The sequence below is a fragment of the Balaenoptera physalus genome, assembly GCF_965194825.1.
Source record: "Balaenoptera physalus genome assembly, chromosome: 4".
NCBI lineage: Eukaryota > Metazoa > Chordata > Mammalia > Artiodactyla > Balaenopteridae > Balaenoptera > Balaenoptera physalus.
This window is the reverse complement of record NC_138891.1, coordinates 135,255,617-135,277,686: the sequence shown is the minus strand read 5'-3', so window position 1 is coordinate 135,277,686 and position 22,070 is coordinate 135,255,617. Positions and strand designations below refer to the sequence as shown.

General features: G+C 43.6%; 2 protein-coding genes across 6 annotated transcripts in view; both read left to right on the top strand.

Moving 5' to 3' along the window:
* The first annotated feature begins 5 nt into the window (after positions 1–5).
* Positions 6–4,609, top strand: DNAJC28 (DnaJ heat shock protein family (Hsp40) member C28). 2 transcript variants are annotated; one of them, XM_082459125.1, is made up of 2 exons: positions 6–301; positions 1,589–4,609. In XM_082459125.1, exon 2 carries the CDS (start codon positions 1,620–1,622, stop codon positions 2,778–2,780), a length of 1,161 nt encoding a protein of 386 aa, XP_082315251.1. In that variant the 5' UTR covers positions 6–301; positions 1,589–1,619; the 3' UTR covers positions 2,781–4,609. The 2 variants fall into 2 exon arrangements, with proteins under 2 accessions (XP_082315251.1, XP_082315252.1); XM_082459126.1 differs by having other exon boundaries at positions 11–95.
* A 13,865-nt stretch (positions 4,610–18,474) lies between these two features.
* Positions 18,475–22,070, top strand: part of TMEM50B (transmembrane protein 50B) — a 36,545-nt gene continuing 32,949 nt past the window's right edge. For 2 of the 4 annotated variants that reach the window (XM_082459142.1, XM_082459140.1), the window contains exon 1: positions 18,481–18,631. The gene's annotated coding sequence lies outside the window, so the exon portion shown is untranslated. Of the gene's footprint in view, positions 18,632–22,070 lie in introns of all 4 variants that reach the window. The other 2 variants (XM_082459139.1, XM_082459141.1) reach the window with 2 other exon arrangements.

Here is a 22,070-nt window from a genome sequence, read left to right as displayed (position 1 = left end):
ATTGTCTGGGGCGGGGCGTAGCCTCTGGAAATGTCCTGCTCGTGTCCTCTTGGGAAGAGTTCGTTTTAAAAGGGATTCTGGGGTTCCCTGGTAAGGTAGGACATCTGTTCCTATTAGGTATATTACTGCCCTCCGCACCCCGAGGGTTCCCTCAGTGTAAAACGCAGGTGGTCTAGTCCAGCGGAGACACTTGCCCCCGGCCACCGCGCGGAAGCCTGAGGAGTGAAGGGCCCATCGGTCACGCATGCGCACAGGCGTAGCATGGGGGCGGGAGCCGCTGAGCCCGTTCCCAGCATCAGAGGTGAGTAGGGGGCGGGGCGGGGCGGGGCGGGGCGTGTCCCGGGTTGGGTCTCCCACTTCCCCGCGACGGCCACGGTTCGCACAATCACTACCATCCCAATCAGCTCTGAAACTCCCAGACCCCAGTTGTCCGGAAAATTGGAGTCCCCAGGAGCTCAGTTTTAGCGTTTATACATCAAAATTCTGTTTTCAATTAAACCACCTCCAGCATTTCACTGCCATTACCTGTGTACAAGACTTTCTCCTCTACTATACCGTGCTTTTTTAAAAAAATAAATTTATTTATTTATTTTTGGCTGCGTTGGTTCTTCGTTGCTGCACGCAGGCTTTCTCTAGTTGTGGCGAGCGGGGGCTACTCCTGGTTGCAGTGCACGGCCTTCTCATTGCGGTGGCTTCTCTTGTTGCAGAGCACGGGCTCTAGGTGCGCGGGCTTCAGTAGTTGTGGCACGTGGGCTCAGTAGTTGTGGCTCACGGGCTCAGTAGTTGTGGCGCATGGGCTTAGTTGCTCCGCAGCATGTGGGATCTTCCCGGACCAGGGCTCGAACCCGTGTGCCCTGCATTGGCAGGCGGATTCTTAACCACTGCACCACCAGGGAAGCCCTATACCATGCATTTTAAAAATAATAGCTAACGTATTGGGAGGCCTCACCCTTCATCTTGGTTTTCCGGCATGCAGCAGATAGCTCCTTCCTAACAACCTGTAGAGCTTAAAGTCTTTTGGACACTTGATTCTATTCAATTTAGTGTCAGACTAGGTACATACTTTGTCATGTTCTCTGATTGTTTCACATAAGTCTTCTCATGACAAGACTCCTTGGGACGATAAAGACAATGATACACTCACTAACTAAAGAAATGGTGGTGCCAATGAAGTTTATAATCTGCTGGGGATACAGACAATTAAGCAAGGGGCTTATTGTGCCCTCACCCTAACCATTTTGCTTACACCTTGCTATGGGACTTGGTTATGTTGCATAACCTTCTGGGCCTACATTTTCTCACAAAATGAGAAGATTGGACTAGATGATCGCTGAGAACTTGCCAGCTCTAAAATTCTGTGGTTAGTTAGTGAGGAGTAGAATCCAGATTATATCACAATATGTTAATGCAAAGCATCATCAACTTCCATTTCTCTGCTAACATAAATGAAATATAGCTATAAGAATTTTGTCAGCAACATTAGAAAGAACTACCCCTTATTGTACTGTAATTTAATCCTTATGGCTGAAAATATAAATTTAGCTGATAATACAACTGTCTTCACCCTATATTTGTTGTCGTTTTATAGATCATTGCTAGGAAGAACTCTGGGTACAATAATGAACACAGTGTATGTGATGATGGCTCAAATCTTAAGATCTCACCTGATAAATGCTTCAGTGATTCCTAACCGAATGAAAATGGGTCCATATCTTGGTGTCATTAGAACTAGAATGATGTCAACTCATAAATCCAAAAAGAAGATGAGAGAATATTATAGGCTGCTGAATCTGGATGAAGGATGCTCTGCAGATGATGTCAGGGAATCTTTTCGTAAGCTTGCCAAGCAATACCATCCAGACGGTGGCTCTAGTACTGCTGATTCTGCAACGTTTATAAGGATCGAAGAAGCTTATAGGAAGGTGCTTTCCCACGTGATAGAACAAACAAATGCCAGACAGAGTAAAGTTGAAGAAACAGAAGAAGAAGAAGAAAAAGTCAAATATAACACACCCCAACACCGGCATTATTTAAGTTTTGAGGGTATTGGTTTTGGGACTCCAAGTCAACGAGAGAAGCAGTATAGGCAATTTAGAGCAGACCGTGCAACTGAGCAAGTGATGGAATACCAAAAGCAGAAACTGCAAAGCCAGTATTTCACCGATAGTGTAACTGTTAAAGATGTAAGACACAGTAAGGAACAAAAGATAACTCAAGCAATAGAACGTTTGGTGGAGGATCTCATTCAGGAATCAATGGCAAAAGGAGACTTTGACAATCTCAGTGGGAAAGGAAAACCTCTAAAAAAATTTTCTGGCTGTTCATATATTGATCCCATGACTCACAACCTGAACAGAATATTGATAGATAATGGATACCAACCAGAATGGATCCTAATGCAAAAGGAAATAAAGGATACTATTGATCAACTCAGAGAGGCAATTTTAGTGTCAAGGAAAAAACTTGGGAATCCAATGACACCAACTGAACAGAAACAGTGGAACCAAGTTTGTGAGCAGTTTCAAGAAAAAATCAAAAAACTAAACAAGCGAATTAATGACTTTAATTTAATTGTTCCCCTTCTGACCAGGCAAAAAGTCCATTTTGATGCACAGAAAGAAATTGCCAGAGCCCAGGAAATATATGAGACCTTTATAAAAACACAAGAAGTCACAGATAAAAACCCAAATAACTTTGATCAGGGAGAAGGAGAGAAAACACCTGGAGTCAAGACAGGTTTCTTTAACTGGATGAATGTGTGGCAGTTTATTAAAATATGACCATCTCGTTTTTCACAGAACTGCCCCCAATCATTTTCAGTAGTACTGACATCACACATAGAGGCTGAGATTTCTTTCTGTAACACAAGAGTCTGAGAACTGTGTGCCTCTGTACTTTTCACAAAACAAGTCACATCTCCAGTGATGTGTAGATGAGAGAGCTGTAAGAAACTAAGTCAGAGAAATATTCAACCAGCTTTGCTCCGAGGATATGGCAAAACAAGAGGAGAACTTACTTTTAAGGAAACAATTTAATACATTTCAGAGCGTAAATGTCGGTCATCAGGTGAAAGGAGTTAGGATAGAGACTCAGGCTGGGAATCATAAAGGGTATTCCAAAGTCTTAGTGCAGTTTTAAACTCTAATCAGCTAAAAACAGTTGCTGTTTGCCATCTTCAAACATAGGTACTTCAACAACAACTAAGAATGTATCATGAAAGGTCACAAAATGAAAGAAGTATGGAATGTAGGCAACTAAACCTCCAAATGATGTATGTTTTTCACAAGTTTGCTGCATTTATACGCCTGAGGTTATTAAAGCACAAATTTTTCTAAGACTTTTGGGACATCCTCTATATGGTTGGAAATGTTAAGATCAGAAAATTAGCCTAGTGGAGTTATGACACTCTTCTTTTTTATAAAGCCCTTCTCTCTGGGTATTGAATAAAGAAACCACCAAATATCTTGGTTGTACTTTTTCCTGCCTAACTTCATGAGCCATTGGCAGCATAGATCCATCAGCCAAGCTAGCTGATTTAACTATTCTAGAAATAGATTCCAGTGTCCACTTTTAAAGAGTTTGAAAGTATTTTCTGACCTTTCAGAGGTGGGAAAAAAAAAATCCTTGGGCTCAATGGAAACAAGATATCACTTTTGGCTTCATCTCTAATCAGAGTTGAAATGTTAGGTTTACATAAACCTACCTGAAGCCTCTCTTTGTTACGTATCAAACTCCCCAGAGGCTTTTTCAGTGATATGAAAATCTCAGTTTACTGTCTTAGGGATCCAATTTCCTGTCTTAGGAACCCTTTAATAAACAAAGATAAGGTGCCCACTTGCACCTTTGGCAAATGACAGGAGATTGACATCCATGAGATTGTGTCCCAACCACTTTCAGAAAGATCTGACTTCTTTAGGTTTGTGTAACTGCCTTATTCACAGGATTGGGCAACTAGAGGATAATGGAGAGTGGTCAAAAGGAGCAGGTCTGTTTCCTTATTTAATTCGGAGCGCTGTACTATGGAAGTGCCTCAGAAGCATGTCACTTGCCCCTCTGATTTTGGAAGAACAAGTTACTTTGTAAAGTGTGTGATAGTTAAATAAAATTACATCTTCAAAAGGAAATTTCAGACCTTTCTGCTTACATGATGGGGGCATTAATTGGCATATGTGATTACTTTATTGAATGAGTTATCATTAGTTTCTGCAATGATATATTATTCTAAATACAATTGTGAACAGTGTGAAATAAGAGCTTATAATAAAAGCTATAGTTCCAAAACATTTTAGAAGGCTATGATTCTGTGAAGCTTGTTAAATATTAGAATTAGATATATGATACCTAATTACATTGCAGTAACATATATGAATGAAACCATTTTTGCTATTAGTTAATGAGAAGGCAAAGTTATCAGAAAACTCCAGTAATTCCTAATTTCAGCACAGCACACTTTATGTTTGTAAATGTTGTCTATATTAATAAAGTTAATAAGGTTAATTAATAAATTTAATTTTAATGATTAAAGTTAATTTTAATGATTGTTCTATAAACAACCATTAGTAATAAAAAGCATGTTTTTGCCTGACCATCTAAGTTAATCTTTTTTATCTTTTTTATGGATAATGTTAAAACTGACTGAGACATGGACTATTCTTTTTTTTTTTTTGACTATTCTTGTTAAGAAGGCAAGTTTGCCTATGTAAAAACAGATTCACTTATTTAAATAACTAAGTTCCAGGCCAGAAAAAAAGATTTGGGCCGGCTCATTGGAGTTTGTGGAATCGGAATCTGACACTTACCTCTCTTTTGATGTATTGGGTTAGCCAAAAAGTTTGTTCCGGTTTTTCCGTAACATCTCATGGATGTTGGTGACCCAACAGCTTGAGGATAGATCCTCAGATCACAGATCACAGGCTTTTATCTCTGAGCTGTGTCCTTGTTCTGTGTGCCTGAGGTTCGGCCTCAGTAGTCTGGTCCCTCAGGACTATAGTTTTAAGTTCCTTGATCGAACGACTACATTATTATTCTTTTCCTTCATCGTGCTCCCAGGATATAGCCCTGCTCTTTGGGGTACCCCTCCTAGAGATGGGAGTCCCCTGTAACGTTGTCTTTATGGCTGGGGCCATACTTCCCTGCTACCAACTGCCTGAGTCCCCATCCCTGGGCCTCAGCCACCTTCTGGGACATTTCCAATACCTCTCAGGCACAACTCATGCTGATTTGCCTGTTGCTAGAAGTACTGATTTTCCTTTTCGACAAAGTTCTGTTCATTCAACATACAGTTACTGCAGTCCTGCAAGGCAATCCACCATCCCACCATCTGGATTCTCAGAGATCAGTAACTGGGGTGGGGTTAAAAGGACGCCTCACCCCCAAATGTAGCCCTCAGATACTTAACTTTGCTTGGTATTCCTGCTGCCACTGTGACCCAGGTCCAGGGGTGGGGGCTGGGCGGGGGTACTGGGCTTCCTCTCTTTCTCTGGCCTAAGGGCAGACCCAGAGGTGTTGTCATAATACCTCTTGCCTGGCTGAGACCAGACTGGAACATGCAAACACAGCTTTCCTCAAGGCTCAGGGATGACAGAAAAGAAAGGAAGACAGTCCCTAGGATGGGCTGATGCAGCTTGTGACCCTCTCCAGTTTGCCTCGGAGCCCAATCCCCAGCCTGCTGGGGCACACCCCTCGTCCACTTTTGGCAGGGCCCTCAAGTGCCCTCAGCACGCCTCTCCTCCCCCAAATCTAGCCTAGGAAAGTAAGGTCTTAAGGCAGGGGTCCCCAACCCCCGAGCGAAGCTTCATCTGCCGCTCCCCGTCGCTCCCCATCGCTCCCCATCGCTCGCATTACTGCCTGAGCCCTGAACTATCCCCCCCTCCACCCCCACCCCAGTCCATGGAAAACTTGTCTTCCACAAAACTGCTCCCTGGTGCCAGAAAGGTTGGGGACTGCTGTCTTAAGGGACTTCCTTTACTGCCAAGACTGATTTCAAAGGTCTGGCTTCCTGTTCAAAGACCCACATCTTCCCTAGGTGATTGATGTCCCCCCAGCCCCACTAAGAGGCAGATCCTACCTGAAGGTTTCAACAGGACAGATAACATCTGAATACACTCCAGTAAGATAAACATTTGTTACAAGAGACCTACTCACAGTTGTGTGTGTAGCGGGTGGGAGGTCTTTCCTGGTGCACCTAGAGGACCTTGTATTGAGGAGCATATGGTCCAGTGGCGACTTGGCTTTGGCATTTATAGCTGGGCCTCTGTGCTGTCTGTGGTTTTATCCTGTAGGGGAACCTGGTACCATGGCCTCATCCTCTCAGCTCCTCCATTCAACCAGTTTACGCCATGATTGGCCCAGCTGAGCCCCAAGATTCCCAGTGAGCTTTGCTTAAATGGATAGTAGACAATTGTTGTACTTTTGGTTGCCCATCATCTTCCCAATAGTCCACCCATATTGATGATGGCATCTGTCATTCATCTGGGGAGGATGTGCTTCTTAGCACAGGAAGTCAGACCTTTGAAGTTGGTCTTGGCAGGAGAGAAAATCCTAGTTCACTTAAATATGCTCAGAAGTGGGTGCCTGACCTAGACTGCCAACAAGACTTGTCCTTGGGAGACATGTGTTCAGGATGAGGCATGGGAGGAAATGCGTTGGTTCTCTGTGAAAGTTCCACTTGACTGGTGCAGGAAGGCAGTGGCTGCCAGGTGGAGCTGCTGGCCCAGAAGTGGCGTCAATGTTGGTGGCAGTGGCACTCAAGTTCCTGGCTTCTAGTGCATGGTGGCCACAGCCATTCTTGTGTTTTTTTCACCAGCCCAGTTCTTCAGTGTGGTTTTAGGCATTGTTCCTGGAAACCACCTTGAGCCACTTTCTCCACCCTCCCCAAACTTCCAGTGTCCTTGAATAAATCCCTTTTCTGCTTAATCCAGCTAGAGGCAGGACTGCCATTTGCAACTAAGAAATGTGACCGATACAGATGAGATCATGGGAATTTCATGGTTTGGGGATAAACAGGCACTATACACTGGATTGTAGGACCTGGGGCACGTGGACTCATTAAACTTTCAGCTCTGCCACTTTGTAGGTGTATGATCCGTGACCAAACCTCATGGACCTACAGGTTTCTCAGGTGTAAACAGGAATGCTTCTTATGAGGATTCAATGATCTATTGTACGTAAAGAATCCCGCGTGGTTAGTGAAACGCGATGAGCACTCCATCCTAAGTATTAAATTATGTACCCTGTTGTGCTAATATAATAATAAACAGAAGTTCTTATTATTTTTAAGATTTGTTGAAAAAAATGTTCCATAGTTCTTCTCTTGGGGAAGTATTGATTTCAAAGCTAATCTTGCCAGTTGCAGTCAGTTTCCTGCATTGACTGAAATTTCTCTGTCATGTCTTCAGCTAGCTGCAGGCTTTAAATGAAAATGTAGAAGTCAGTCAAGAAAGACCACAAATTGTATGATTCCATTTGTATGAAAAGTCCAGAGTAGGCCAGTCTATAGAGACAGAAAGTAGATCAGTGTTTGCCTAGGGCTGTAAGGAAATGAGGAGTGACTGCTAATGGTGACAGGTTTTCTTTTGGGAGGTGATGAAAATGTTCTGAAATTGACTGTGGTAGTGGTTGTACCACTCTGTGAACATAGTGAGAACCATGGAATTGTGCCTTTTATTTTTTATTTTTTTATTTTTATTTTTTTGGCCATGCCGCACGGCATGGGGGAGCTTAGTTCCCTGACCAGGGATCAAACGCGCACCTCCTGCAGTGGAGGGGCAAGTCTTAACCACTGGACCGCCAGGGAAGTCCCAAGAACCATGGAACTGTGCCTTTTAAAGGAGTGAATTTTATGGCATATGAAAGCTTTTATTAAGAAAAGAAAACAGTAAAGGACAATGCAGAGGGGTTCTGCTTTTGGTAGGTTGCTTGCTACTTTTCTATAGGCAAGAAATGTCTTCAGAAGCATAAGAAATGAGAACTATTTTATTTTATGTTTTAATTTTTTTTGAAGTTTTAAATTTTATCTTATTTATTTTTTTATACAGCAGGTTCTTATTAGTTATCCATTTTATACATATTAGTGTATATATGTCAATCCCAATCTCCCAATTCATCACACACACACACCTGCCCACCCCCCCCCCACCCCGAGAACTATTTTAAATTGTGTTAAGCAGAGAAATGACTGCCAATGTTTTAAGAATTTTATTTTAGATGCTTTTATGGCTGCAGCAAAAATTGATTATTACTTACCAATTTCTGCCAAAACGCCACGAAACTTTGCTATTATTCTCAGGCCTGTGTTACTGTGTCTTTCTTACAACAGATAGCTACTCTTGCCAAACTGAGCAGTGGCCTTACCTAAACAAGAATCCACAAAGTGGAGAAAAACTAGATAAAAACAAATGCACATTTTGTGAAAATGACTGAGAGAGAGTGGTCTTTAATTACATATACAGACTTTTTACTTTAAAACTCAGCAGGTGATCAAGCAGTAGTTGCGATGTCAATTCCCATTGTTTCCTGTTACACATCCTGTTGCCCACAGCCTGTGGAGAAACTGAGGCCTAGCGAACCTACCTGCCCTCTCTTCTCTTTCTTTTCTCCAACCCTAAGAAAAAGCATCCTAAGAAGTCATGATTCCATGGCCTTCTGGACACAGGGAGCTGGTAGAGGAAGGCAGAGCACGTGTGCATGCCTCTGGGTCCCAGTCTTATGGACTTGAGTATCCTGAGAGGTTTGGGAGATACTCATTCTAAATGTATCGATTACAGTGCCTGCCTCCCCACAGTCCCACAGGGGCCAAAGCCATTGGCCTGAGGACAGGGCCAATCATCATCAACTGGATGATGAGGTGTTACCTAGTTCAATAGGTAAGGTTCTTTATTTGGGGGAAAAAGATTATTTTAAAAATTTGTGGGGGCTTCCCTGGTGGTGCAGTGGTTGAGAGTCTGCCTGCCAATGCAGGGGACACGGGTTCGAGCCCTGGTCTGGGAGGATCCCACATGCCACGGAGCAGCTGGGCCAGTGAGCCACAATTACTGAGCCTGCGCGTCTGGAGCCTGTACTCCGCAACAAGAGAGGCCGCGATAGTGAGAGGCCCGCGCACCGCGATGAAGAGTGGCCCCCGCTTGCCACAACTAGAGAAAGCCCTCGCACAAGAAACAAAGACCCAACACAGCCATAAATAAATAAATTAATTTTAAAAAATTTGTATGTATATAGTAAAAAATCCAATCAATGAAAAAGGATAGGCAATAAACAAGTGAGTTCCTCTTTACCCCAGACTCCCCCAGACCCAGACCTCCTGAGCCTACTTCCCAGATCTAATCCTCATCAACAATTTCTTGCTTATCTGTATTAATTTTCTATGGGTGCTATAACAAATGACTGCAAACTTAGAGGCTTAAACAACACAAATTTATAATCTTACAGTTCTAGAGGCGAGAAGTCCAAGGTGGATCTTACTGGGCTAAAATCAAAGTGCTGGCGGGGCTTCATTCCTTCTGGAGGCTCTAGGGAAGTATCTGATTCCTTGCTTTTCCAGCTTCTAGAGGCTGCCTGTATCCTTGGCTTGTAGCCCCTTCTTCTGTCTTCAAAGCCAGCGACAGCAGATGGAGTCCTTCTCATGTCACACGACTCTGACTCTCCTGCCTCCCTCTCTCACTTTTAAGGACTTTTGTGGTGACACTGGGCCTATCCAGATCACCCAGCATTATCTCCCTATTTTAAAGTCAGTTGAGGGGCTTCCCTGGTGGCGCAGTGGTTAAGAATCCGCCTGCCAGTGCAGGGGACATGGGTTCAAGCCCTGGTCCGGGAGGATCCCACGTGCTACGGAGCAACTAAGCCCGTGCACCACAACTACTGAGCCTGCACTCTAGAGCCCATGAGCTACAACTACTGAGCCCACGTGCCGCAACTACTGAAGCCCGCGTGCCTGGAACCTGTGCTCTGCAACGAGAGGCCACCACAACGAGAAGCCCGCACCGCAACAAAGAGTAGCCCCGCTCGCCGCAACTAGAGAAAGCCTGTGCACAGCAACAAAGACCCAACGCAGCCAAAAATAAATAAATAAATAAATAAATAAAAAATAAAGTCAGTTGAATATACACGCTACTATGTATAAAATAGATAATCAACAAGGACCTACTGTATAGCACATGGAACTCTACTCAATATACTGTAATAACCTATATGGGAAAAGAATCTAAAAAGGAGTGGGTATATGTATATGTATAACTGAACCACTTTACTGTACACCTGAAACTAACACAACATTGTAAGTCAACTATACTCCAATACAAAACAAAAATTAAATTAAAAATGAAAAAAAAAGTTGATTAGCAACATTAATTCCATTTGCAAATTTAATTTCCCTTTGCTGTGTAACATAACATATTGAGAGATTCTGGGATTAGGACATATTTGGGGGGGCCATTATCCTGCTACCACAATATCTTTTCAAAAATTTATGCACAGCTGACCCTCAAACAACACAGGTTTGAACTGTGCAGGTTCACTTATATGTGGATTTTTTTTCAATAAATGTGTACTACAGTACTGCACGATTCACAGTTGGTTGAATCTGAGATGTGAAACCAAATCCAAGTTATCCTTGGAGTTTTGACTGCACAGGGGATCAGCACCCCTAACTCCTGAGTTGCTGAAGGGTCAACTGTATGTGATTTATATACCCACACTGTCTCTCCATTGCTTTCACAAAAATACACAAATGTGAGCACACTATACATATTCTTATGTTTTTCTTCACCTGCCTATTAATGTATCTTCAAGATTTTTCCAATTCAACACATATAGCTCTATCTCATTATCTGTTAAGCCAGAATGAGACTGTTGTATGCTCTCATGGAAAGTAGAACAAACCAATACAGAGCAAATGAAATAAATAGCAGTGCAAGGTTACACAAAGATGACAAGGCATCAAGAGGGCAAATGCAAGCTGAAGTCATCATGAATCAGGAAGGTGATATGGCATAATAACGAGCCATGAGGTATGAGATACAGAGAAGGCGACAAAAGCCCACACTTGTTGAACACCTTCCTTACGTTAACTAACTTAATCTTCACAACAATTCTATGACATAGGTATTATTATTAACTGTTTCTGAGAGACGGAGAAACTAAGGCTCAGGTGAAATAACTTGGCATGCAGCTAGGAAGTGGCAGAGTTGGGATTTGAATCCAGACTGACTATAGTTGGTCTGATTCCAGATCCCTGTTCTTACCCACACACCAAGCTATGGTGTTGGCAGAGAGGAAACTGGAGCAGATCACATTACTGAGTGAAGATTCCAGAACTCCAGACACTGAGGTTCCCAGGGCTGCTTTGCATTCAGTGTGTGGTTTTTTTTTTTTTTAATTTTTATTGGAGTATAGTTGATTTACATTGTTATGTTAGTTTCAGGTGTACAGCAAAGTGAATCAGTTATGCATACACATATATCCACTCTTTTTTAAACTTCTTTCTCCATATAGGTCATTACTATATGTATGGAGTAGAGCTCCCTGTGCTGTATAGTAGGTAGGATTCAGTGTGTTTTCTAGCTGGATTATTATTCTTGTCCTTTATTTCCCTCGAGGTCCCTGCCTCCCTGACTAACTGTAACACCGACAAGCAAGAGGAAATGTGAGGTAGGGGAGAGGAAATGAATGGGCTTCAGAGCTCGAGAGACTTGAACTCAGATCCAGGGTTTTCCACTCGCTAGCTATGAGACCTTCCTGGGCTTCTGTTTTCTCATCTGTCAAATGCAAGATTGTTGTAATCCTTTGAGATGATGAACATGAAATGCTGGGTGCAGGGTGTGGTCCTCAGTGGTAAATCAGTGGTTCTCAGCAGAGGCATTACTGCCCCCGAGAGGACGTTTTGGAAATTTGTGGGAGAATTTTCAGTTGACAAGATGATTAGAGGGGCACTACTGGCCGAGCTTCTGTTTAGCCCATTTGTACCAGTATGTCATGCTGGCTGGCACCTATTCTGATTGGTTGGTAAGTCCATGGAATCCTAGTTTTTTTTTAAATTAATTTTTATTGGAGTATAGTTGCTTTACAATGCTGTGTCAGTTTCTACTGTACAGCAAAATGAATCAGCCATACATATACATGTATCCCCTCCCTTTTGGACTTCCCATTCAGGTCACCACAGTGCATTAAGTAGAGCTCCTTGTGCTATACAATATGTTCTCACTAGTTATCTATTTTATACATAGTATCAGTAGTGTATATGTGTCAATCCTTATCTCCCAATTCCTCCCCCCTCCCCCTCCCCCCTCCCCCCTCCCCCCTCCCCCTTCCTCCTCCCCCTTTCCCCGCTTCCCCTTTCCCCCCTCCCCCAATTTTATTGAGACATTCCTTTCCCTATGGACTACACAGATATTTCTTAAATCCTCTTAAAACCGGTTCTTTGTGGGACTTCCCTGGTGGTCCAGTGGTTAAGAATCCACCTTCCGATGCACGGGACTCGGGTTTGATCCTAGCTGGGAAACTAACATCCCACCTGCGCGCAGCAACTAGTTAGAAGCCCTAAACAAAGAGCCCCGCCCACTGTAATGAAGACCCAGCGCAGCCAAAAACAAAAACAAAAAAACAACAAAAAAAAACAGTTCTTTGTGGCACTCTCAATAACTATAAAATAAAACTCTGAAACATGCTATGTGTATGAGAATTTTGTTTTTAACACTGTTCACTCAAAACTAAATATACTGTTTATGTGTAAATATTTATGTGCATATATGTACATGTGTATATTTATGTATTTATGTGTAAAGCTTATTTTAAATTTAATTATTTTATTTATTTTTCGCTGCTTTGGGTCTTTGTTGCTGCTCTCGGGCTTTCTCTAGTTGCAGCGAGCAGGGGCTACTCTTCACTGTGGTGTGCAGGCTTCTCATTGCAGTGGCTTCTCTTGTTGTGGAGCACGGGCTCCAGGTGCATGGGTTTCAGTAGTTGTGGCACGTGGGCTCAGTAGTTGTGGCTCGTGGGCTCTAGAGCACAGGCTCAGTAGTTGTGGTGCATGGGCTTAGTTGCTCCGCGGCATGTGGGATCCTCCCAGACCAGGGCTTGAACCCGTGTCCCCTGCATTGGCAGGCAGATTTTTAACCACTGCGCCACCAGGGAAGTCCCTAGTTGTTAAGTATTTCAAACATCACCCCTGACCACAGGCATTCAGGAGGTGAGGCCAGGGATGTCGGGTGTTTTGCAATGTACAGGTGGTTGACCAAAGTGAGGAATTGTTCCGTGTCCTGCTCAACATTCAAATGTCCCACCAGACATTCATGTGGGTGAATACTCTGTTTATAGTCATTTAAGCCTAGAATGGGATTATATTTTACATATAAATATGACATAATTTTGCATGATTTTAAATACACTCATTTTTTTCCATAAATACAACTACTGTGAAAATTGTACTTCATTTTCTTGGGAATATTACCAAGAGTTGTACCTCATTTTAGAAAAACATGGCACCATGGCTTATGGCATTAGAATTACCAGTACTACATGCCTATTGGAGTTTGCATTTGCAGTGCTGAAGGCAAACATGTACCAGAGGAGATCAGAGATCCCTTTTAATTTATTTATTTATTTATTTATTTATTTATTTTTTTTATTTTTATTTTTTTTTTTTTATTTTTTATTTTTTGGCTGTGTTGGGTCTTCGTTTCTGTGCGAGGGCTTCCTCTACTTGCGGCAAGCGGGGGCCACTCTTCATTGCGGTGCGCGGGCTTCTCACTATCGCGGCCTCTCTTGTTGCAGAGCACAGGCTCCAGATGCGCAGGCTCAGTAGTTGTGGCTCACGGGCCCAGTTGCTCCGCGGCATGTGGGATCTTCCCGGACCAGGGCTCGAACCCGTGTCCCCTGCATTAGCAGGCAGATTCTCAACCACTGCGCCACCAGGGAAGCCCCCCCTTTTAATTTGGAAGCAAATGTTACTAAATTAGTGGAGGTCATAGCTAGTGTCCAAGACGGCCCCTAAAAATCCCCTCTTTCTGATATTCACATTTTTTTGTGTAGCGCTCTCCCACAATAGAGCAAACATGATGGTATGCTCTGTGTGACCAATAGAATATAGCAAACGTGATGGTATATCTCTTCTGAGGTTAGAAGCTTCCTGCTCTCACTCTCTCTCAGATCAGTCACTCTGAGTGAAGCCAGTTGCCATATCTTGAGGCAGCCTTGTGGAGAGGCACATGTATTCAGGAACCAAGGTCTCCAGCCAACAGCCATGCAAGTAAGCTTTATGGGAAGCAGAGCCTCAGGCAAGTCTTCAGATGTTTGCAGCCCCAGCTGACAGTTTAATTATAAGCTCATGAGGAATCCTGAGCCAGAACAACTCAACTAAGCTGCTCTCAGATTCCTGACCCTCAGAAATTGTACAAGATTATAAATAAATAGTTGATGTTTCAAGTTGCTGATGTTTTGGGATAATTTGCTAGATAGCAATAGATAACTAATACAGAAGACATACATGAAACTCAGTAACCTCATTAATTTGATCAATAAGCATTGTTTAAAAAACATTTCATATGTGCTATCCTTCTAGTATAATTAAAGTCAATCTATATTATAAAAATTACGTGTTGAAATGATTTATTAATTTTGGGGTCACCTATTGTATTTCTGTCTTGTACTGTCCCCAGAGGCCTTCCATCTAACTTCTTTAGGGCTTTTTTTTTTTTTAAATTTTATTTAGTTTTGGCTGCATTGGGTCTTTGTTGCTGCACACAGGCTTTCTCTAGTTGTGGCGAGTGGGGTCTACTCTTCGTTGCGGTGCGTGGGCTTCTCATTGTGGTGGCTTCTCTTGTTGTGGAGCACAGGCTCTAGGCGCGCCGGCTTCAGTAGCTGCAGCACGTGGGCTCAGTAGTTGTGGCACGTGGGCCCTTGAGTGCCCGGGCTTCAGTAGTTGTGGTGCATGTGGGATCTTCCTGGACCAGGGATTGAACCTGTGGCAAGTAGATTCTTAACCACTGAGCCACTAGGGAAGTCCCTTTATGCTTCTTATACTACTATACTACTGTATCTTTTTCTGACCCATCCTCTGTTCCCTGTTACCCACTGAAGAATTTGTCTCCGTATCAGTCTTTTAAACACTGGTGTCTGCATATATCCATATATCCTGCATGTATCCTTGACATACAGTACTTGTAATATTTCATCACCACCTCTTCCTGTGTCACAACATAGATGGTTATTTTAACATGATACATAAAAAATCCTGACTCATTTGTGACAGTATCATACTTCTCATTTTCTCTGTATGTATCTCTATTTAAACTGAGATTATGTCCCCCTTTTTCTGTTCTAAAACGAGGTTTTTTGTTTGTTTGTTTGTTTTTACTATTCTAAAAAGCCAGTTTGAGATTGTTTTTTCTGTCATTTGTAACTGAAAGAAACCAACTGATAAATGTAACCACTGTCATCAGAGTCTAGACTTCAGAAAGAAGTGTTTCCTCTTCTGCCTAAATCAAATGATCTTCCAAGCTTTGGTATCCTGTTTTCCCTCTAAAAGACCATCTTTAACCTAAATGACTGATACTGAATATCCATCCTTTTAGGAGAGGGTCATTTAAGATCCAAAGGAATGTGATCTTAGTCTCAAGTCAACTTCATCCAAATACAACAGTTCTAACTGACTTACTAACAGGAAGTCTTTTTGTTTCACAACCCAATAAGCTTACGGAGAAAGACAGTATTTTTGGAAGTACATGGTTACACAATATGCTTTACATAACATAGCTCCTGCAATATACTTTGGTGTACTTAAAAGATGGGACATGAATGCCATCCATTAGAGTAAGTTCATGAAGCAGCCTCAAGAAAGTAAGAACAAACCAGAACCTGTGGAACCTGGTGTGAAGGACAGCCTGGATTGTTCCTTTCTCTTAGTAGGTTTGAACCAACTGGACTGGATTCTACCTGTCCAGTTTTAGGGGAAGTAGGTCTTTTAGAACCTGTCCTGGCCCAAACCTGAAAATGGTCCTGAAGTCACAGAACTCCAGAATCTAGGAGGTAATAGGAATTTAAGAAAACATGCTTAGGTAGAGAGATAATCGAATACCAACTGAATCAGGGCATATGTGGAGTTTTTTTTAAAGCTGATCTGCAACTTTACTAAAGACTCAAATCAGTACGTTGAAATGTTGACACTGAAATGTTGACATCAGCAACTTAATCCCAGTATCTTTCAAATGCCCATATTTTTGAAAGCATAGCTACATACATGTTTGACTCTCTGTGAAGTAGAGGCTTACAGAATGATAGAGAAACAAGCTGCTTTAGTGCAAGTCCCCTCTCACGTCTGGGAAGGCAACTCAAAGCATGTGCATCCTAATGGCAGGTCAACAGTAACATCCTTCTTCATAAATGGGGGTAAGCATTTATTCTCAGATACTCTTCTGTAATAAAGGTAAAAAATCTAGGAGAATCTTAAAATACTTAATGTTTTAAACAGTGATGAGATTTGAGACTATGGTAGAAACTTCTACTTGTCCCCCAGTATCTATTCTTCCTTTCTTCCTCAGTACTGAAACTGCATTTTCTAGCCTCCCTTCCGGTTTAGTGTAGCCAAGTGACTAAGTTTTTGCCAGCAGAATGAAAGCAGAAATGGTATATGCGAACTTTGGGAAAGGTTCTTTTTTTAAAAATAGTACAACCACTTTATTTATTTATGGCTGCGTCGGGTCTTAGTTGTAGCATGCGGGACCTTTCCTTGAGGTGTGCGGGCTCTGTAGCTGTGGCATGTGTGAGCTTAGTTGTCTCGGGGCATGTGGGATCTTAGTTTCCCGACCAGGGATCAAACCTGCGTCCCCTGCATTGGCAGGTGGATTCTTAACCACTGGACCACCAGGGAAGTCCTGGGAAAGGTTCTTAAAGAGAGGGCGTGTTCCCTTTGTCCTCTCATCTTCTGGTTGGAATGCAAGTATAATGGCTAGAGCTCCAGCAACTCTCTTAGACTATGAGGTGACATTGGGAATGGAGGCTGGTATCTTCCAAATGCTAGTATATTTGAAAGCATAAATAAATACATGTGTGACTTTCTTGGCTGGAACAAGGAGGCTGCATCTGTCTCCATGAAGTGCCAGGCCAGCTCTAGACTAACTTTGGACTTCTAAAACTTGAGAGGGAAATACCAATTTTTGTTTAAGCCACTCTTATTTTCTGGTTGTTTTCCCCTGCTTCATGCAGCCAAACCTAACCCTAATACAATAATCAAAAAAGAAGCAAGATTTCAAAACCTTTTATTTATTTATTTACTTACTTACTTTTTGGCCACACTGTATGGCCTGCAGGATCCTAGTTCCCCGACCAGGGATCGAATCTGCATCCCCCGCAGTGGAAGCACAGAGTTCCAACCTCTGGACAGACAGGGAAATCCCTAAAAACTTATTTTAAAAAGTCAACTTTCATAGGTCAGCAGTTTAACTAGTTTTAAGGTTGCACATATTTTAAAAGTAATTTATTCAACAAATATTTATTGAGCACCTAGATCCTAGCACATGCTATCAGGATGATGGGTAATGTAACTGCAAGTGTATATAAAATATACAAGATAGAAAAATAGTATCCATGAAAATGAGAACTGAGAGATAGTGGAAAAAATATCAAAAAGTAGGGATTGTTCCTCTTACACGTATAAGAGCTATAGGAGTAACAGGAGTAGAAGAGGATGGCCTTTTGTGATAACTTGGGACACAAAACCTTTTATTTCATTATACTTCAGGTAAAAGCTTTTTTAGATTTCTATTGATAATAACTGGACTTACACAATGTCTTTCCCCCAAACAACTAAATGACATTTTACATTCCGTAGGAAATTTAGACAGACGGGGCTTGCAAAGGCTGTTGAAGTTACATTTAAAATTCAAGATGTAGCGTCTTTAAAGGAGACAGTAGGAAGACACCTGACTATAAGAAAAACAAAAATCTGGTGGATGGCCGGGAAAAGCTTCAGGACAGAATCAGAAGACTAGTTAGTTGTGTTGGTAACCTCGGGTTACAGTACTAGTTGGTAGCCTTGGACAAGTAACCTCACCTTTCTAGGCCTCCATTTCTGAGTGGCGGGGATTAGAAAAGGACATCTTTACAGACCTTCAGTTCCTGAGAACCCTCTTGGACCACGTGCCCTATACTGGGCAGCTGGTGGTCAACGCCTCTGGGCCTATAGGCAAAGAGAGCCCCTGCCCCTGGGTCTTGGGCTCCCCCTGCACGTGATCTTACGGATGTTGCACTTGAAGTCCCTGAGCAGAAACGCAGCTCTGCTGCCACCCAGAAGGCAACAGGAGTGGCCAGGTCTACGCATCCACGAATTGTAAGACGCCAAGCCTGGCCGGCAACTCCCGGAGGGCCGGAAAAACCCCGGCGCCCTCGCTCCGCCCCGTGGCGTCCTCCCCCCGCCCCTAGAGCACCGCCCCGCCCCGGCTGGCCACTTGCTGCGCGCGGATTGGCTGCTGTGGTGCGCACGGCGCCGCGCCCCGCCCCGCCGGCGCTCTCGCCTTTCGCCCGCCGACTGCTCCCGGCTCCCGGGGGCTGAGGTGGAGCCGAGGACCTCGGCTCGGCCGCGGCTGAGCCGCCTTCTCCTCTGCGCGCGCGCGCCTGGTGTCGGCTTGGGCGTCGGGGAAGCCGGGTGAGTGCGGGAGGCTGGTTTGGGGCGTGCGAGGGGCTGACGCTTGCCGCCCGCGCGTAGGAAGGCACCCCCGGCTCGTCCGGCCCGGCCTGCGAGGTGCGGCGACGCCCGGCCCGGCCTCTCCAGTGAGGGGCGCCGCCGGGTGGAGCGGGTCCGCGGGGCGTCCGGGCGTTCTGCGGGGCGGGGGCCGCCGCCGCCCCTTCCGCACCAGCCCGCGTCCCCTCGGGCGAGCGTGGCTAGCGCTCGGCCGGGGCTGGCCGCACCGCCGCGTTGTCTCGCCGTCGGATTGCTTCCCTGGAAGGTCTGGAAAGATTTCCGTCTCGAGCCTGTCAGCTTTCCGGGGCGACGGGCGGTGGGGAGACGATGTGCGGCCCGCACGGGGCGTCAGGGGGCCACTCAGGTGCTTCGTCGCCCCTCCCGTTTGCTCTGAACCTCGGCTGGGAATGTTTTCAGTGTTCGGCGCTCTTTTCCGAGTCTCTCCTTAGGAGAGTCAGGTACAGAGGTGTGAAATGGAAATGGAAGAGGGTCAACCTTCTTTCGCATATTAATCATAAAGTGTTCGTGCCCTTTTAGATAAGGAGCAGCAGAGAGTTGCCCATGTAGCAAAGGTAGTTGTGCTGGGGAAGACCATTTTGGTTTTTAACCAATAAATTGGCTTCCGAGTTAATCAATGGAAGGTGCTTAATTTGAAAGGTAAGTATATGACCTTTTAAAGCCCAAGCAGTGCTGAGATCGACTGTGCTCGCTCCCTCCCCGCTGCTGGCGCCGTGTGTGTGTGTGTGTGTGTGTGTGTGTGTGTGTGTGTGTGTGTGTGTGTGTGTGTGTTGGGGAAGGATTCAAGCCTCCTATGGGAGTGAATGTGTAATGAGCGTTATGCCTCTCAAAGACATTGATTTCTCTTCGGGGTGTCCCACCTCTTCTCTCAAATTCTTCACCTACCTGCGCTATAAATCCCTTTCCTTAACAATTCCCAAGCCTCTTACTCCCAGGATTGTTACACTTCTTTTCCATCATCTTCAGACAAACATAGTTTTCAGACGTAGAACCAACGTTAGCCATCTTTTTACCGATAATAGTGTTGCAAGCCTCTTCGTCCTTAAAATGAACATCAAAAGTTATCTTGACTATAGACCCGACAGGAAAAGCTGGGTTAATGAGAGCACGGAGAGGATGCAGTGTTCCTCTTCCGGAGACACGCCTTCCCCTCCCCCATCCTCCTCGGCCCGTTAGGATTAAGGCAGCCTTAACTGGCTGGTGATTTCTGAATTCACTTCTGGAGTCCGAGGTAAAGAATTTATATTATTAGTTTATCCTTATCTGCTCTTTTAAAATGATAACGGTAATATATCCAGGTTGTAAACTTTTTTTTGTAATGTTACAGAATAATATCAAGTAAATTGAAACAGCACAGAAGTATATCAAGTGAAAGTTAGAATCCTTGTTTCTTTACTTTGTATCCTGAATTCCAGTCCCTAGGAGGGCATAGTACCATGATACTTTTGGGCAACTGACTTAATATAAGGACACGTCTCCATATCAGTATGCACCTTCCTCTTTTTTAAAGTGCTGTACAGTATGCAGCTGTTTAGATGTACTCTAATATATTTTATTGGCCCCTTAATGATGGGCGTTTGGTTGTTTTTGGGTTTTAGCCATTAAAAAACTTACTGCATGAAAATCTTTTGGGCATTGTTGGATAAGTTTCAGGTAGTGCTCTTTTTACCAGGAATCTTTTTTTGTAACTTGAAGGATTTTATAATTTAAAAGCAGTAGTTGGGGCTTCCCTGGTGGCGCAGTGGTTGAGAATCTGCCTGCCAATGCAGGGGACACGGGTTCGAGCCCTGGTCTGGGAAGATGCCACGTGCCACGGAGCAACTAGGCCCGTGAGCCACAACTACTGAGCCTGCGCGTCTGGAGCCTGTGCTCCGCAACAAGAGAGGCCGCGATGGTGAGAGAGGCCCGCACACCGCGATGAAGAGTGGCCCCTGCTCGCCGCAACTAGAGAAAGCCCTCGCACAGAAACGAAGACCCAACACAGCCAAAATTAAATAAATAAATAAGTAAATTAAATTCTAGTGGTGATTAAAAAAAAAAAAAAGCAGTAGTTAATTTGCTTGATTTAAATGCATTTCTTAGAATCTGTGTGTCTTTTTATATTTAGAGACTGGATCAAAAAAATTTTGAGGACCAGGTTAAATAATGGTTAATTTATTAACCTTGTTAGCATTTAATGATGTTGACTTTAAGGTTATATTGACTCATTTGATTGGCTTGGCAGGAATGAATAGAGAAGGCCTTCAGGAAGAGAAAAATGTGAACAGAGGCTGTGTAATACCCTCCTGTGGTAATCCCCGTGAATATCCAACAGTAACAGAAGTTCTTGTTCTCTTTTTAAATGTTTCTTTTGTTGCAAAATGTATCTCAGGTACCAAAAAAAGTGTACAGAATATATATAAATATATAATTTAAGTAATACTATTGCAATGATCAACATTGTATCTACAACCAAATTAAGAAATGAAACATTTACATCTTTCTTCCAGAGGTGGCCTCTACCCTGATTTTTTAAATTAATCTTTTTCTTGCTTTCATTTTGTTTTGTTTTTTCGCCATGCCACGCGGCTTGTGGGACTTTAGCTCCCGGATCAGTGATCAAACCCGGGCCCTTGGTACTGAAAGCGCCGAGTCCCAACCACTGGACTGCCAGGGAATTCCAGTCTTTCTCTTGCTTTTTAAAATAAGCTTTACAGGGCTTCCCTGGTGGCGCAGTGGTTAAGAATCTGCCTGCCAGTGCAGGGGACACGAGTTCGAGCCCTGGTCCAGGAAGATCCCACATGCCGTGGAGCAACTAAGCCCGTGCGCCATAATTAGTGAGCCTGCGCTCTAGAGCCCGCGAGCCACAACTACTGAGCCCACGTGCCACAACTACTGAAGCCTGCGCGCCTGGAGCCCGTGCTCCGCAACAAGAGAAACCACTGCAGTGAGAAGCCTGCTCACCACAGTGAAGAGTAGCCCCCGCTCTCTGCAACTAGAGAAAGCCGGAGAGCAGCAACAAAGACCCAAAGCAGCGAAAAAGAAATAAAATAAATAAATTTAAAATAAGCTTTACACATAAATACATAAATATACACATGTACATATGTGCACACATATATAAATATTTACACATAAACAGTATATTTAGTTTTGAGTGAACAGTGTTAAAAACAAAATTCTCATACACATAGCATGTTCCAGAGTTTTATTTTATAGTTATTGAGAGTGCCACAAAGAACTGTTTTTTTTGTTTGTTTTTTTGTTTTTGTTTTTGGCTGCGCTGGGTCTTCATTACAGTGGGCGGGGCTCTTTGTTTAGGGCTTCTCACTAGTTGCTGCGCGCAGGTGGGATGTTAGTTTCCCAGCTAGGATCGAACGTGAGTCCCCTGCATCGGAAGGTGGAT

What these genes read in the sequence shown, in the direction of transcription:
- DNAJC28 (XM_082459125.1), top strand. Translation starts at nt 1,620, where the DNA reads ATGAACACAGTGTATGTGATGATGGCTCAAATCTTAAGATCTCACCTG.